Source organism: Stomoxys calcitrans, chromosome 5 (genome assembly GCF_963082655.1).
Source record: "Stomoxys calcitrans chromosome 5, idStoCalc2.1, whole genome shotgun sequence".
Classification (NCBI taxonomy): domain Eukaryota; kingdom Metazoa; phylum Arthropoda; class Insecta; order Diptera; family Muscidae; genus Stomoxys; species Stomoxys calcitrans.
The window spans coordinates 123,948,898-123,963,265 of record NC_081556.1 but is presented as its reverse complement, the minus strand read 5'-3'; the positions used below and the strand labels follow the sequence as shown (position 1 = coordinate 123,963,265).

General features: G+C 38.5%; 1 protein-coding gene and 1 long non-coding RNA gene across 3 annotated transcripts in view; both read right to left on the bottom strand.

The window, feature by feature from the left end:
- Positions 1-14,368, bottom strand: part of LOC106091694 (sodium-independent sulfate anion transporter) — an 80,320-nt gene that overhangs the window by 42,268 nt on the left and 23,684 nt on the right. Inside the window, exons 2-10 of one of the 2 annotated variants that reach the window (XM_013258307.2) lie at positions 13,220-13,522; positions 12,990-13,148; positions 12,858-12,923; positions 8,664-8,779; positions 8,300-8,603; positions 7,894-8,196; positions 7,687-7,832; positions 7,448-7,621; positions 3,299-3,581 (exon numbers count right to left, since the gene is read on the bottom strand). In XM_013258307.2, the coding sequence (XP_013113761.2) occupies positions 3,369-3,581; positions 7,448-7,621; positions 7,687-7,832; positions 7,894-8,196; positions 8,300-8,603; positions 8,664-8,779; positions 12,858-12,923; positions 12,990-13,148; positions 13,220-13,522 (1,784 nt within the window). In that variant the 3' untranslated portion in view covers positions 3,299-3,368. Of the gene's footprint in view, positions 1-3,298; positions 3,582-7,447; positions 7,622-7,686; positions 7,833-7,893; positions 8,197-8,299; positions 8,604-8,663; positions 8,780-12,857; positions 12,924-12,989; positions 13,149-13,219; positions 13,523-14,368 lie in introns of those variants that run through there. The other variant, XM_013258316.2, reaches the window with a different exon arrangement.
- Positions 87-1,311, bottom strand: LOC131998168 (uncharacterized). The gene is made up of 2 exons (XR_009398626.1): positions 649-1,311; positions 87-555 (listed from the first exon to the last, which is right to left on the bottom strand). It is a non-coding gene; the product is annotated as an uncharacterized LOC131998168 (long non-coding RNA).

Genomic DNA, 14,368 nt, shown 5'->3' with positions numbered 1-14,368 from the left:
TACCTAACTCTAAAGAGTGAAAAAAAAGGAACTGAATTAAAAACACTTATTGGAAAATAAATTTCAAACTAAAGAAAGAAACTTAATTATAAACTTAACAAAAAAAAGGAAAAAAAAGACTGAATAAATAACTAAAGCTTAAACTAAAATTTTGAATTAAAAGTAAATAAAAAAAAACGCTGCTCGCCAACGGCTCATCTCCTCTGCACCAGCGTGGGACCTCCTTCAAAAGCGCTCGCAGACCGCAGTGCTCCAGGTGACGGCTTACATAGACCCTTAACTCGTTATACTTAACACTAAACATTCGGACGGACGGACGTACAGATTATCTAAAAATAAAAAGAGAAAAAAAAGAAATTAGTTTTTGAAAAGGAAGGCATTTTTTTTTTCATCTAGGATACTTATTTTTTTTTTGTTATACCATCCACAGTATTATATGGTATTTACCCTTCCCCAATAGATAGAGCTCTCTCTAGGCAGGTAGGAAGTCTCCATAGGGATCTTTGTTCCAAGCTAGTACTTTGAAGATGCCGTCCTTTCGGGCGTGGTAAAGGCCTAAAAGAAGAAAAGAAAAAAAAATCAGATATGAAATAAGAAAACTAATTCCAAATACCCCTTTTATTTTTTTATAATACCCCTTTTACTTACCTTGAACTTTACAATATTCGGACGGACATAGACGGACAGACGGAGTAAGCTGCCATTGTGGGCACGGCCTAACTTACTCAGCGGCAGGAGCCCCGAAAGAAGAGATGGGATGCCATTAGATCTGTTTGAAGCTAGCCATACCCACCTAATGTTTCGAGTTTCCTTTTTTATTATGATTTTTGGATGATGCCTCTTGTTTTTCTGAATTTTTCATGTGGTCATCATAAATTAACCATCTTTTATAAATAAAGGAACTACCTGAAATGTTTGTAACGTTTACGAAAAGACGATGAATTTTATTGAAATCATGTAGATCTTGAGAAGAGGGAGATGGGAAGGGGGTGATAAGGTGAAGAGGTAGGTACGGGGCAACTGACTTGAAAGTTGCTATGGTGGAGCTCCGACTCCAGAGGGAGGGCATTATCCTCGCCAGAACACCAGGCGAGAAGGCTTCCAAAAGGTAGGTGTGGTGCTTCCTCATTTTTATTTAGACATCTTAGGTTAGTAGTTTCTTTTTCGGGCCAAACATCCCTTTTCTTTTACATAGTAAGCCTGGCATGTAAAACTTTTTTGTTCCTGCTCATGTGACACGCTTGCGCAAAGAACCACCCCATCCGGCGGGCACTAGCCGCGCATACGCCACCATGCCAGCACAGCGACAAGCGGTCAGGAAAATCTTGCATTTATTGGACCAGGACAGGACATATCTTTAGGAGGAAAAGCGCCACCTAGACTTGAACGCTGTGTACTTGGATTCAAATTTTAATAGCATATTCGTTTTCTGTTCTCCAATACCTTTTATTTGATACCCTTATTGTGCCCATCGGACCACTTTCGGACATGCGAAAATTTCGAGAAAATCGGTTCTGCCGTTTTTCAGTCCAAAAACAAACCGAATCCCATATATCCGTAATTAGCCGCTAGCTTAGGGTGACTCCCCTATACTTCGACATGAATTTGTATGCCTGATACGTTATCTACTCCCGCATACTTATCATTTGATACCCATATTGTCCTTATCGGTCCACTTTTGATTTTGGGTGGTGTTTTTGGGGTAAAGGTGGAGGGTCCGCCCCCTTCCGTTATCAATAAAATATAAAGCCTATTCCTACTTCCTGACCATATTCGTAATCTACTCCCGAATAGCTTTCATTTGAGTCCAAATAAACCTATTTTAAGGGGTTTTGGGGCTGGGGTGGCCCCCAGGTACTTGGACCCAACTTTTATAATGAAATTTTTATTCTACTCTTGAATACCTTTCATTTGAATACCATATTGTCCCGATCGATCTACTTTTATTTTTTGGTAGTACTTTTAGGGTAAGGGGGAGGGTCCGCCCCCTCCCGATATCAAAAGTCGGTTCAGCCGTTTTGAGCCTATACTGAATAAACAAACAAACGGACAAATAAACACAAATTGAATTTTATGTATAAGATATCCATATATGGTCCGATCTGGAACACATTTGAAGGAAATAGGTATGAGTCTACCAGAACACATTGTGCCAAACTTCATCGAATTCGGGTAATAAATGGATCTTTTATGGCCTCAATACCCTATATGGGGAGATCGGGTGGTCGGTCTATGGTCTGAACCACACTTCACAAAAATGGGTAGGGGTGTACCAGAACTGTTTGTGCCAAATTTCATCGAAATCGGATGGAAAATCACCAATTATTGCCTCAAGATTTTAAGTCTGGAGATCGGTTTATATAGCGGCTATATATAACTAAAATCCGATTTTATGAGTTCAGAAGGTCAGGTTTATATACAACGAATACGAAATCATGAAAAATTATTTGGAAAATGTTTCTATACCCAAGATATCTGCAAAATTATAAACACCCAGCTTTTGGGCATAAATGGGTAAATGCACAGGTATTTACTTAATTTACCAGGTAAATTCTATTTGGGTGGTATAATAATTTAGTGATTCCATTTGTAACACCTCGAAATATTGATCTGTGACCCCATAAAGTGTATATATTCTTGATGTTGTTGAGATTCTGAGTCGGTCTAGCCGAATCGACAAAGCAATTTTTCGTCGATTCGGCTAAAATTTTGCACCAAGCGTTTTGCTACAAGTTCCAACAAATGTGCCATGTACGGTTTAAATCGCTGTATAGCCTTTTATAGCTCGCACATAAACCGATCTCCCGATTTTAAATCCTAAGCCACCCGAAGACGCAATTTTTGCCCGATTTGGCAAAAATTTTGTACTTTGTGTTCTGTTACGACTTCCAACAACTGTGCCAACCAAGTGCCGTCCAATTCGGTCGATAACCTCAAATAGCTATCATATAAACCGATCTTTCGATTATTCTTGTTCGGTTCCTAGAAGCTGGTTTAGCAGAAATTTGGCACGTTGATTCAAATTATGCCCCTTAACTAAATTTATTTTGTGTAAATTTTTAACACAATCCATGGTGGTTGCTTCCCAAAAAGAATCGGCCCAGACGAACTTAACACGCTTTTACTTGTTTTATTTTGCTTTGTTTAAGTTTTATTTTATAAAATTATATACTTTTTAATGAATAAAATGATTGCATAGAGCATTCACTGATAAAATCACAATACATTCCATTAGCCTATGGAAAGACATTCAGAAAACTATTTTCTAAATTGAATTACAATAATTAATCACAACTAGTTTGTATTTTACATACATATGTATATTGTAAGTACATATAATAACATTTTGCGCTGGTGGCAGTAGGAACTTATGCTAAAGTGTACAAACTATTCTCAGATGAGGTATTGGAATGTGTCTGAAGATATTCATGGACAACTTCTTCCAAAGATTTTTCAAATCTAAACATATCGCGCATTTGATTGTCCAATCGACAGACCACACCCGCTGAGGACACATTCCAATTCCAGCAGATTAGATCACAGTTTAATATTTTCAAGTCTTCTCGAAGAGATATTAAATTCTATGGAAGAAAATTAAAAAAAAAAATTTGAAAAAAATTAAAAACAAGTAAAAAAGTGTTAAGTTCGGCCGTGCCGTATTTTGAATACCAACCACCATGGATATATTAATCATCCTTTTTTATTATAATTCCACTACCATACCCATAGTTATATCTAAACAGGAGCTGGTCTCGATCATATTTTATAAACTCAAGAACTCGAGAACTAATAAACAAGTAACAGTTTCAGCGATATCGGGCATTAAATCCGCTTTTTATGGTACTAAACCCCTAAATCGGAAGATCGGTCTATATGGTAGTTATATCTAAATATAGACCTATCTGAAACATATTTGGGTCGAAAGTTGTGGCTTTTCGTTACATGTCCTGAATGAATAAATAAATAAAATAAATCTCAGCGAAATTGGGTAATAAATAAAGGATTGATGGGCTTTAGACCCTTTATCGGCAGATCGGTCTATATGGCAACTATATCTTAATATAGTCCGATCTGGACCATATTTGGATTGAATGTCCGGAGTCTTAAAAGAACTTTACTTTAATTGGCTATGACAGAATATTTGTTCCACTAGCCGTACGTAGAATAGCGTTCCAAGCGCCTCGATCTTCTGCTTTCATTCTAAAATCTCTGACACCAAGTTTCAAGGTGTCTCCCACAACCTGATCTTTCCATCGGGCTTTTAGTCTTCCCGGTTTGCGTGTACCACCGTGTTTGCCTTCAAAAGACTTCTTTGCTGGAACCTATTGTTTTAAATTTCAGCAAAATCGGGTAATATGTAATGGTTTTCTGGGCTCCTGACACTTTATTGCCGGTTCGGTCTATATGGCAGCTATATCTAAATAAAGTCCTATCTGAACCATATTTTGGTCGGATGTCGAGAGGCTTAAAACTATTCACTGTTTAAAATTTCAGCGGATAATTGGATAATAAATGCAGATTTTATAGGTTTCAGACCCTAAATCGGGAGATCCATCTACATGACAGCTATATATAAATATCGTCTGATCAGAACCATATTTGGGTCGGATGTCGGGAGTATTAAAACAACTCAATTTTTTTTAAATTTCAGCGAAATCGGGTAATATATAAAGCTTTTATGGTCTTCAGACCCTTAACCTGCAGATCGATCTATATGGCAGCTATACCTAAATATAGTCCGATCGGAACCATATTTGGGTCGGATGTCGGGAGTCTTAAAACAATTCAATTTTTCAAATTTCAACGAAATCGGGTATTATATAAAGGTTTTATGGGCTTCAGACCCTTTATCGGCAGATCGGTCTATATGGCAGATATATCTCAATAAAGTCTGATCTGAACCATATTTGGATCCGATGTTGGGAGGCTTAAAAGAGTCATTATTTTAAATTTCAGCGAAATCGGGTAATAAATAAAGGTTTTATGGGCCTCAGACCCTTTATAGGCAGATCGGTCTATATGGCAACTACATCTAAATAAAGGCCGATTTGATTCATATTTGGACAGATGTCGGGAGACTTAAAAAAACTCACTGTTTTAAATTTCAACGAAATCGGGTAATAAATAAAGCTTTTATGGGCGTCAAAACTTTAAACGGCAGATCGTTTTATATGCCAGCTATATCTAAATATATTCCGATCTAAACCATATTTTGGTCGTATGTAGGGCGTCTTAAAACAAATCAATGGTTCAAATTTCAACGAATTCGTGTAATAAAGTTTTTATGAGCCACGGACCCTTTATCGGCAGATCGGTGCATATGACAGCTATATCCCAATATGGTCCGATTTGGCCCGTTCAAAAGCTTAACCTGCGTACAGCAAAAAAAACGTACCTGTGCCAAATTTCAACTCAATATTTAAATTTTTGAAGACTGTAGAGTTGTTGTTGTTGTAGCCACATATTCATGTGGAGGTGGCGATCCAAAGGACCGATCGCAGCGGGAACAGTGTGGTCACTGGTTATTTAAAAGCGCCATTAACTCACCTTGTCATATCGAGAATAATAGGCACTTAGTATTTGTGCGAAAGCCGGTACCGCTCGACATCTCACTGAGACTCTCAGTTCGATACCGCTAATTGTCCGCGACTGCCGTTGCAGCAACATTCCACTATCCACAACCTGTGGACGCGTTCTGTAAATCGCGGCTTAGGATTGCAATTCATAGTCGACCTATTAGATTTTTTACCCACCACCATATTATGGGGGTATACTAATCTAGTCATTCCGTTTGTAATACCTCGAAATATTGATCTAAGATCATGTCCGTCTGTCGAAATCACGATAGTGCTCGAACGCGTAAAGCTAGTTGCTTGAAATTTTGCTCAGATACTTACTATTGATGAAAAGTTATTGTTGTTGTTTTTGTAGCCAAATTTTCTTGTGGAGGTGGCGAACCTTGTCAAGCTCCTGTAGGTGAGCAAGCTCGTTCCGGTCCAAACTGGCCATTGGTTGTTTAAAGGCGCCAATAACTCGCCTTGTCATATCGAGCATTATAGGCACTCAGTATTTGGGCAAGAGCCGGTCCGCCCGACCTCTCACTGAGGCTCTCCGCTAGATACCACTGATTATGCTCGACTGCAGTTGCAGCTACTCCGTATGTAGCATTGCACATTGCTGTGTCGTCGCAGCAATGAATGCTACACAAATTGGAGCTAAATGTTCCAGCCTGTGTAATGCTCACAACTATCCTGTGGCGGGTTTGATGTTGGTCGTTGGGGATTGCAAATGGGTCATATCGGTTCGGATTAAGATATAGCTCCCATATAAACCGATTTTCCGATTTGACTTCTTGAGCCCTTATAAGCCGCAATTAGAGTCCAAAACAGTGTATAAACTGATATAGTTCGCATAAAAACCAGTTTCTCGATCATCCTTGTTCGGTTCCTAGAAGCTTTAATTTTTGTATAAATGTATAGCTGTATCCATGGTGGTGGGTTCCCAATATTCGGTCCGGACGAACTTAGCACGCTTTTAATTGTTATACCCTACTTTGGTACAGAGTATTACAACTTAGTGCATTTGTGTGTAACACGCAGAAGGAAGAGAGCTAGACCCATTGATAATTATACCGGTCGACTCAGAATCACTTTCGGATTAGATTTAGCTATATCCGTCTTTCTGTCTGTCTATTTGTGTGCCCGTCTGTCTGTCAATTTGTGTGTCCGCCTGTCTGTCCATGTTAATTTGTGTGCAAAGTACAGGTCGCAATTTTCGTCCGATCGCATATTTTTCGTCCCAGAGACGGTTCAGATTTGGATATAGCTCCCATATATATATTCGTCCGATTTGGACTAATATTGCAATAATGTGGTCATTTGTTAACCCTAAAATTTGGATGGGAGGATTATCTCTTCACTCCTAGAGCAAGCGCATTTAATGACCAATCTTCCCAAAATTTTGCACAACGCTTTCCTCGACGACTACCACAATATCAAAGACAGAGCTCACCTACAGGAGCTCGAAATCGGTTCAGATTTAGATAAAGCTCCCATACATACGTTCGTCTGATTTGAGAAATATTGCAATAAAGTGCTCATTTGTAAACCGATTGCCTTGAAATTTGGCAGGAGGGATTTTTTTTCGACTCTCGACATTACCGGTAAATTTCATAAAAATCGGTTCAGATTTAGATATAGCTCCCATATATATGTTCGTCAGATTTTGGGTAATTTGCAATAATGTTGTAATTTGTCAACCGTAGTTATTACAGTCTGAACATAATTGCTCGCAATTTGGTAAGGATTGTTTAATAACCCATCTGAAAGCATCCGCCGAGTACCATTAAAATTGGTTAAGAATTAGTTATGGCTCCCACTTTGTACTTATAGGCTAGGTATAGGGTATTTTAAAGCCGGCACTGTCCGACTGGTTTGATTTATCTTACCATAGCCACCGTATAGTCAATGGAATTAATTTCTTGACCTTTGATAACAACCAAATTCCTAGAGCCTCTGACATTAAGATTTACAAATTTCACAACTTTCTCCTTAAGATATTCGGCTGAAGCAAAATCCAGTTTTTGTTTTACATCGACCAAGCCAACCTCACGCTCTAAAATCTAAAAAAGAAAAACGCAAATTGGAAATCGTTATAAAATCAATACATTTATGGTATTTACTCAACCTTTTCATTATTCAACCAAATTTGAGGTTTGGCACTACTATAGAGGATATACGAGATATTGGCCATAATGCCACACAAAATACCATATTCCAAACTCCAGAACATGGCAGGTATCAAAGTGGCCACAAAGGGGAAGAGATCTTTTTCTAAAATTATTAACAATTTAAGTTTAATATGATTTCCACTTTTTTTAAATTATTTACTCACTTTTTGCTTTCCATGTATCCCTTACTTTATCCAATTCCACCAATGACACCATAGCCGCTATTATAATCGAGGCCAAAGTGCACTTGGGAATGAAGTAAAAAGTTTTAGTCAGAAATGCCAAAGCCATAAGAACCAAAGCTCCAGTGACCGCTCCACCTAAAGGGGTCTTCACACCGCTAGCATTATTGACTGCAGTCCGCGTAAACGATCCTGTGACGGGCATTGAAGAGACAAAACTTCCCATGATGTTGCACATACCCAATGCGATCATCTCCTGAGAGGCATTGACAATTTTACCTTTAGCTGAAACAAGAGTGAGATTTCGTTAAAATTTGATTTCCCTCCACAATTTAATCCTGCGTGATTGTATTATTCAAACTTAATCTTGTTGTACATATGTACTTACAAAATGCCTTTGCTATTGCCACCACTTCCAATATAGCCACCATTGGTATTGATGCCAAAGAGGCTCCCACAGTGTGTATCATTTCCGAGAAGCTCACATCGGTGCCATTAACATTTGTACTGAAAGGTGGTGGGCGGAAGGGAGGTAGACCAGCTGTTATGTTTCCTGTAACTCTAAACGGTTGTACACCATCTCGACTTAGACCAAATGCTAAGGACGTTCCAATTATCACAGTTAAGGCATTCCGAGAGAGTGATACATATTTCCACATTATGCGGTTTCCAAAAGGTATATCTTTGGTTTTCTAAAAACCAGAAGAAATATAAGGTCAAATCATAAAAGAATATCTAAAAAAGTAATTTACCTTCATAAGGAATAAAAATATTAAGGAAGATACTCCCAATGCTGCATCGTACCATCCTATAGCATTCAAATGTGTAAAGAAGTGTTTCCACGCAGGCACCAAGTCATTAGAGGGTGCTAAAAAAGGAAGAAGGATTCATGAATAAAAGAAGATCGAGTGAATAAGAACACAACATTAATCTCAATCCGAATCACTCTGAATTTTTAAGGTAAATTTCTTTTATAAACATTTTCGTTTTTGAGACGAAAATTGAATCATATCAGGGTACCTTTCTTCGAGCGCAGTAAGAAATGTAAACCACCAACCGACAATATCTCTAACTCAAAAAGGACATCTAGCATCAGCACCACAAACAAGGCCAAAAACCCCGCAATCTTCGTTTGCCAAAGAGTAACCTTTCAATGAGTGCATTGCAGCATACACATTTTCAGCATACCTCCCAGCATACCCCCAGCATCCCTCTTCTCTTTTGTTTATAATCTAAATGTTACCTAAAAACTTACTTTAATTGGCTATGACAGAATATTGGTTCCACTAGCCGAACGTTCGAATGCTCCACCCCCAAAATCCCATAAACGGCCATGTAGAACGATTATGGCTGTATGGAACACAAGTGAAAGGGATTTAGGGTTGGATACGAATCTTATAACCAAAATTAAGACCAGTGAACGAATTCGAATAGCATCAACTGCAACGCCGTCGTTTCCATCGGCTCGTGCGACTTAAATTGAGCAGCCGATTTCAGAAAAAAAAATTGGGAGAGCCAAGATATATTCATTTACAGGTAGAATAGTGCACTCATTTTTTGTTGTTGGACAACTGCAACAACAAAAAATGAGTGCACTATCTTCAAAATCGACTAGTGCAACTCTGAATTTGAGTATGTTACTACAATAGTTCGCGCAATTTTTCTTTGTATGTGTGTGTTATGTTTCTAACTGTAATGCACACACAACCAAATCTCAAAACTGAATACTTTTCGTCCAACAACATTGAACGATAAATTATAGAAAAATGGATTTATTGTTCTGCCAACTAGACACCGCGGATCAAGATTTTGGCCAAGCCGTGGATGAAAAACCCGTGAGCAATGGGTTGAGAACTTACCCAAGCAGAAAATAACAGATACCGATGTTCGCCGTAAGCGGTAAAAACGAAAACCAAAAATATAAATAAATGAAATGCAAGTTGGTTAGTTGGTTGTAAATTTCAAATGGAGGCAGCCGTAAGCTTTTTATAAAGGGGTTTCAATATTGGTAACAAGTATACCTTAAATCCAAATTACAACGATATGTAATTAATTGGGGGTGATCCAAGCGATCACGAAATCCAAGAACGAGTAATTACAAACTTCAAGATGGAGAAAGGTGGAGGCAACAACGAATAAAAAAGCACTAATCACTCGTTGAAATCTATGCAAAAAATCCGACAATGTTGACAAAGGAGCATAGATTTCACCGAGAATGCAGCGAACATTGAGTAGTTTTTTAACTTATGTTAGAAAAAGTACGTCTTATGCATAGTGTGATTATTTATAGGCCTGATGGCTTCGCATTGCATGAAATGAATAAATAAACAATTAGGGTTGCCGACATACAAAATAATCGAATTAATCGAATAAACGAATCGAAATTACAAATTGAACTTAAACCACCGGAGTTTAATCTCCGTAGCCGAACGAGGCAAAACACCTGGGAGTAGTCATCGATTTGAAATTTATTAGAAAAGGAATTCGAAGCGAAGAAGTAGTAAGGTCCATGTACTTTGTAGTCCAGCAAGAGGATGTTCGGTAGGAAGATTGTGCGACAAATGCTGAAATATGGGGTATAGTGGAAGGCAGGAAGATTTGTACCAGGAAGTTCGAGAGGGCCCAAAAAGTGGTATGCGATGGAAGAATTCCGGTTCTCATCGAATGCAGGTTTGAAAACGATGCACAATATGAGGAGACTGGCGGGGTGGGCTACAAGAAATAAGTTGAGAACGAACCAAAAGAAGATGGGCCTGGGGCTTTTCAATTGAAGACATAAGATTTCGGAATTTAGACTCACCCACTATGGACATACACAACAAACCGATTACTGGCCTAGGTGTATGCCCTCAGTGGCATGGGGCGGATTAATATCCCCACCCTCTTTTCAACCTAACCTAGACTCCCTTCTCCGGATAGGATAACTTTGCAGTCAATACCTGGACCTAATCCTCGATGCGAAATTGTTCTAGAAAAAGAATTTCGAGAAAGAAGAAGTAAGGCCGCACAGCGCCTCTACCCCTGCAGAAGGATGTGCGGTATGAAGAGGGGAGTTAACCCGAAGATGATTTACTGTGTGCATAGGGTCATTGCAGTTGAAGGCAGGAGTTTTGTACGAGGCGAAGCTTCAAAGAGTGGACTGCCTCAATTCCGACGCTGAATATGCAGTCTATTGATGTTGTCAGAAACATAACTGAGGATACAGAAGGCATAGGCTTCGAGGAATAAGTTGAGAACGATCTCAAAGAAGTTGGAACTGAAGCTTTTTACTGAAAAATACATAAATGTTGTCTTGTTTCTGCACATGATCACTCTGTAAATGTCGAAATACCTGAACATTGTCTTCGATTTTCGGATTCGGAGGAAATAAACCATAGGGAGTTAACACAACGATGAATTACTGGATGTATACGGGGGTTGTGAGGCATACAAATATGGGGAACTGGTACGATGGAAGGATCTGGATACGAGGACTCGTACTAGGGTGTTAAAGAAGATTTAAAGAGTGGTCTTTATGGGAATCACTAGACCTTTATGTCCACACAGCCGGCAGATTTGGAATATGTAGCCTACTGATGTGGAGAATACAGGTGCTGAGAATGGTTTCGACTATATGGCACTAAGACCGTTTGAAACTAGCAACTTCCGGATTCGTTTTCGCCTCAGAGCGGACTCGTCATATGCTATGTTTAACGATGATAAAAGCTCGATCTTCACTGATAACTCCAAGATGCAGACGGCTGCGGGAATTAGAGTCTACTTCAAAACATTTGTCATTGCTATATCGCTGAGACTATCATACGAATGACGATCTTTAAGGCAAAGATCTGCGTCATTAACATTAGAAGTTAATGGCGCTATGCTAACAGCAAGTGGCAGCATAGCGCCCCTTAAGTTTGGAAACAGTGAGGTGAAAATTCTTTAAATAGACTTAAAGCTCAAAGGACAGCCTTGCCTTGGGGTCGGCGGTTAGGTGGGAATCTATGTATACATGGATGATGGTTTACCAGAACTCAACCAGCACTATCCTCGAGAAGAGAATAACTAAAAAATTCCTTGCTTTCGACAATAGGTCAGTTAGATTTATGACAGAAATTATAACCGAGCACTGTGTGGTGCACTTGGGAATCCAGCATTAGGATCATCATCATCGAGCACTTGTTTTGTTTATATTCAGGTCTGAAGGGACACAAACTCTTCACATTGAGGAGGCAGTTGTTTTGCACTCTGGGATTTCTTGAAAACATATCTCTGAAAGATAAACTCAACGAACATTGTTTGTTTTCGTTTTGCTGTGTTAGCAAACTTTTCGCTCCGCTATTTTAACTAACAAAATCTGCCGTTTAAGCACAAATGAATGTGCTGAAGTACGCATACTGTTGCTTAACCGAAAAATCATACATTCAATGGTAGCAAACAAATGAATCTGCTATTAGAGCATACGTGACTTGTAGTTGTAATAAAATAGAGTAATTAATCTAATATGTCCATAAACTAGTGAAATCTGCGCAAATATGGCCCATAAATGGAGCAGAAGACATTTTCATCAAATAACAGACCTCCCAGCAAGCTGCCTGATATTTCGAAGTTTCAAATATTTAGCTAAAACAGCAGATCTAGTACTCAAATAGCAGCAAAACTATGAAAAGTCAGCTGTCATTGTTTGCTATAATCAGCAGACTTTTTTCTATCATTTTAGGCAAGACGTGATATTTCGAATGCTGGCGCTATAAGCATGGATGGCTATACACTTAGGAGGGTATATAAATATGGAAATACCGGCGCTTGATCCCTATCCTCTTCTTCACTTACTTTCCCTGATCTCTAGGTCTAATCTATGGACTTGCCCCTTTTTTACTTTCCAATCCGAACTTCTTCTCGCTTCTGAACTTTATGGTAGGCTACCAATTCAACTTTTACCTAAACTTCGACTATTGGATACTTACTAGCCATTCCAAAAAGATTATTAATCTGGGCACTACCAATAGTTGTAGCGGCAGCAATTGTAAAACCTAAACGGGAAAATGTGATACAAATTCAGCAATTTCTCAATTTGTTTAATAAATAATTCAACCAACCTGTTATAACTGGTATCGATATGAAACGCACAAGAACTCCAAGATTTAAAAGACCCATTAGGAGAATCAAGCAGCCAGCCAGGAAACAAATAAGAGCAGCATAGTCCGGACTTTGAATAGCATATGGATGGACCATAAGAGCCATAATGGCTGTTGTGGCTACAAGAATTTAATTTCATTTTCAACAAGATCAGCTGAAATCATCTATTAGGAATTTATGATCAACTTACCTATGGTAACATCTTTGCACGAACCAAATATAATGTAGGTAAAACATCCCATAAATGCTGAGTAAAGACCATATTGTGGCTCCAGACCAGCAACCACACCATAGGCAATTGCTTGAGGTATGGTGGTAAGGCCCACTGTAAATCCGGCTATAAAATCTTGCAAAAGATATGAGGTCTCATATTTCGGTAGCCATGTGATAATGGGAAATTTTTTTGTTATTGTTGTAAGTCGACAGCCATTATGAAGGCTATCCTTTATTGACCCCCCCAAATCGGGCCAATGTTCTTTGTACAGTTGACTATCTAAAAGAGCAAAAAAAAAATAAAATATATATAATGCGAATGACTTGTCAAAATGTGGTAATACCTGAGCGATAATAAAGTGTTTATTGACAAGAAAATTTATGACATTGATATAAACGATTTTTTTTATTGTGCTATATAAGCTGCAAAATCCCCTTGTTCTGTTTAATTTCAGTATAACTATGGACTGATGGGTGTGTGTGTGTATTTACATAGTGGAGATAGAGCCTACCCCAATGTATAATTTTTATAGAACGGTGGAAAAAATTTGCCTCCCTTTATTGCCGAGATAGATAATAAATTGGCTGACAACTATTAAAACTAATTATATCTTTTATTGGGTTGCCTAAAAAGTAATTGCGGATTTTTTAAAAGAAAGTAAATGCATTTTTAATAAAACTAAGAATGAACTTTAATCAAATATATAATTGCCATTTTGTTCGATAACCTTTTGCCATCTTCCTGGCAAATTTAGTATTCCACACTCATAGAACTTCTGGGCTTTATCTGCAAAAAACTGAACCAAGTGCGATTTTATAGCCTCATCATTGCCGAAAGTTTTACCATTTAAGGAGTTCTGCAAAGATCGAAATAAATGGGCTATATGGTGGATGCATCAAAAGTTCCCAGCCAAGCTCACTCAGTTTTTGGCGAGTAACCAAAGATGTGTGCGGTCTAGCGTTGTCCTGGTGGAATATGACACCTTTACGATTGACCAATTCTGGTCGCTTCTCCTTGATATCTGTATTCAATTTGTCCAGTTGTTGACAGTAAACATCCGAATTAATCGTTTGGTTCCTCGGAAGCAGCTCAAAATATACCACACCCTTCCAATCCCACCAAACA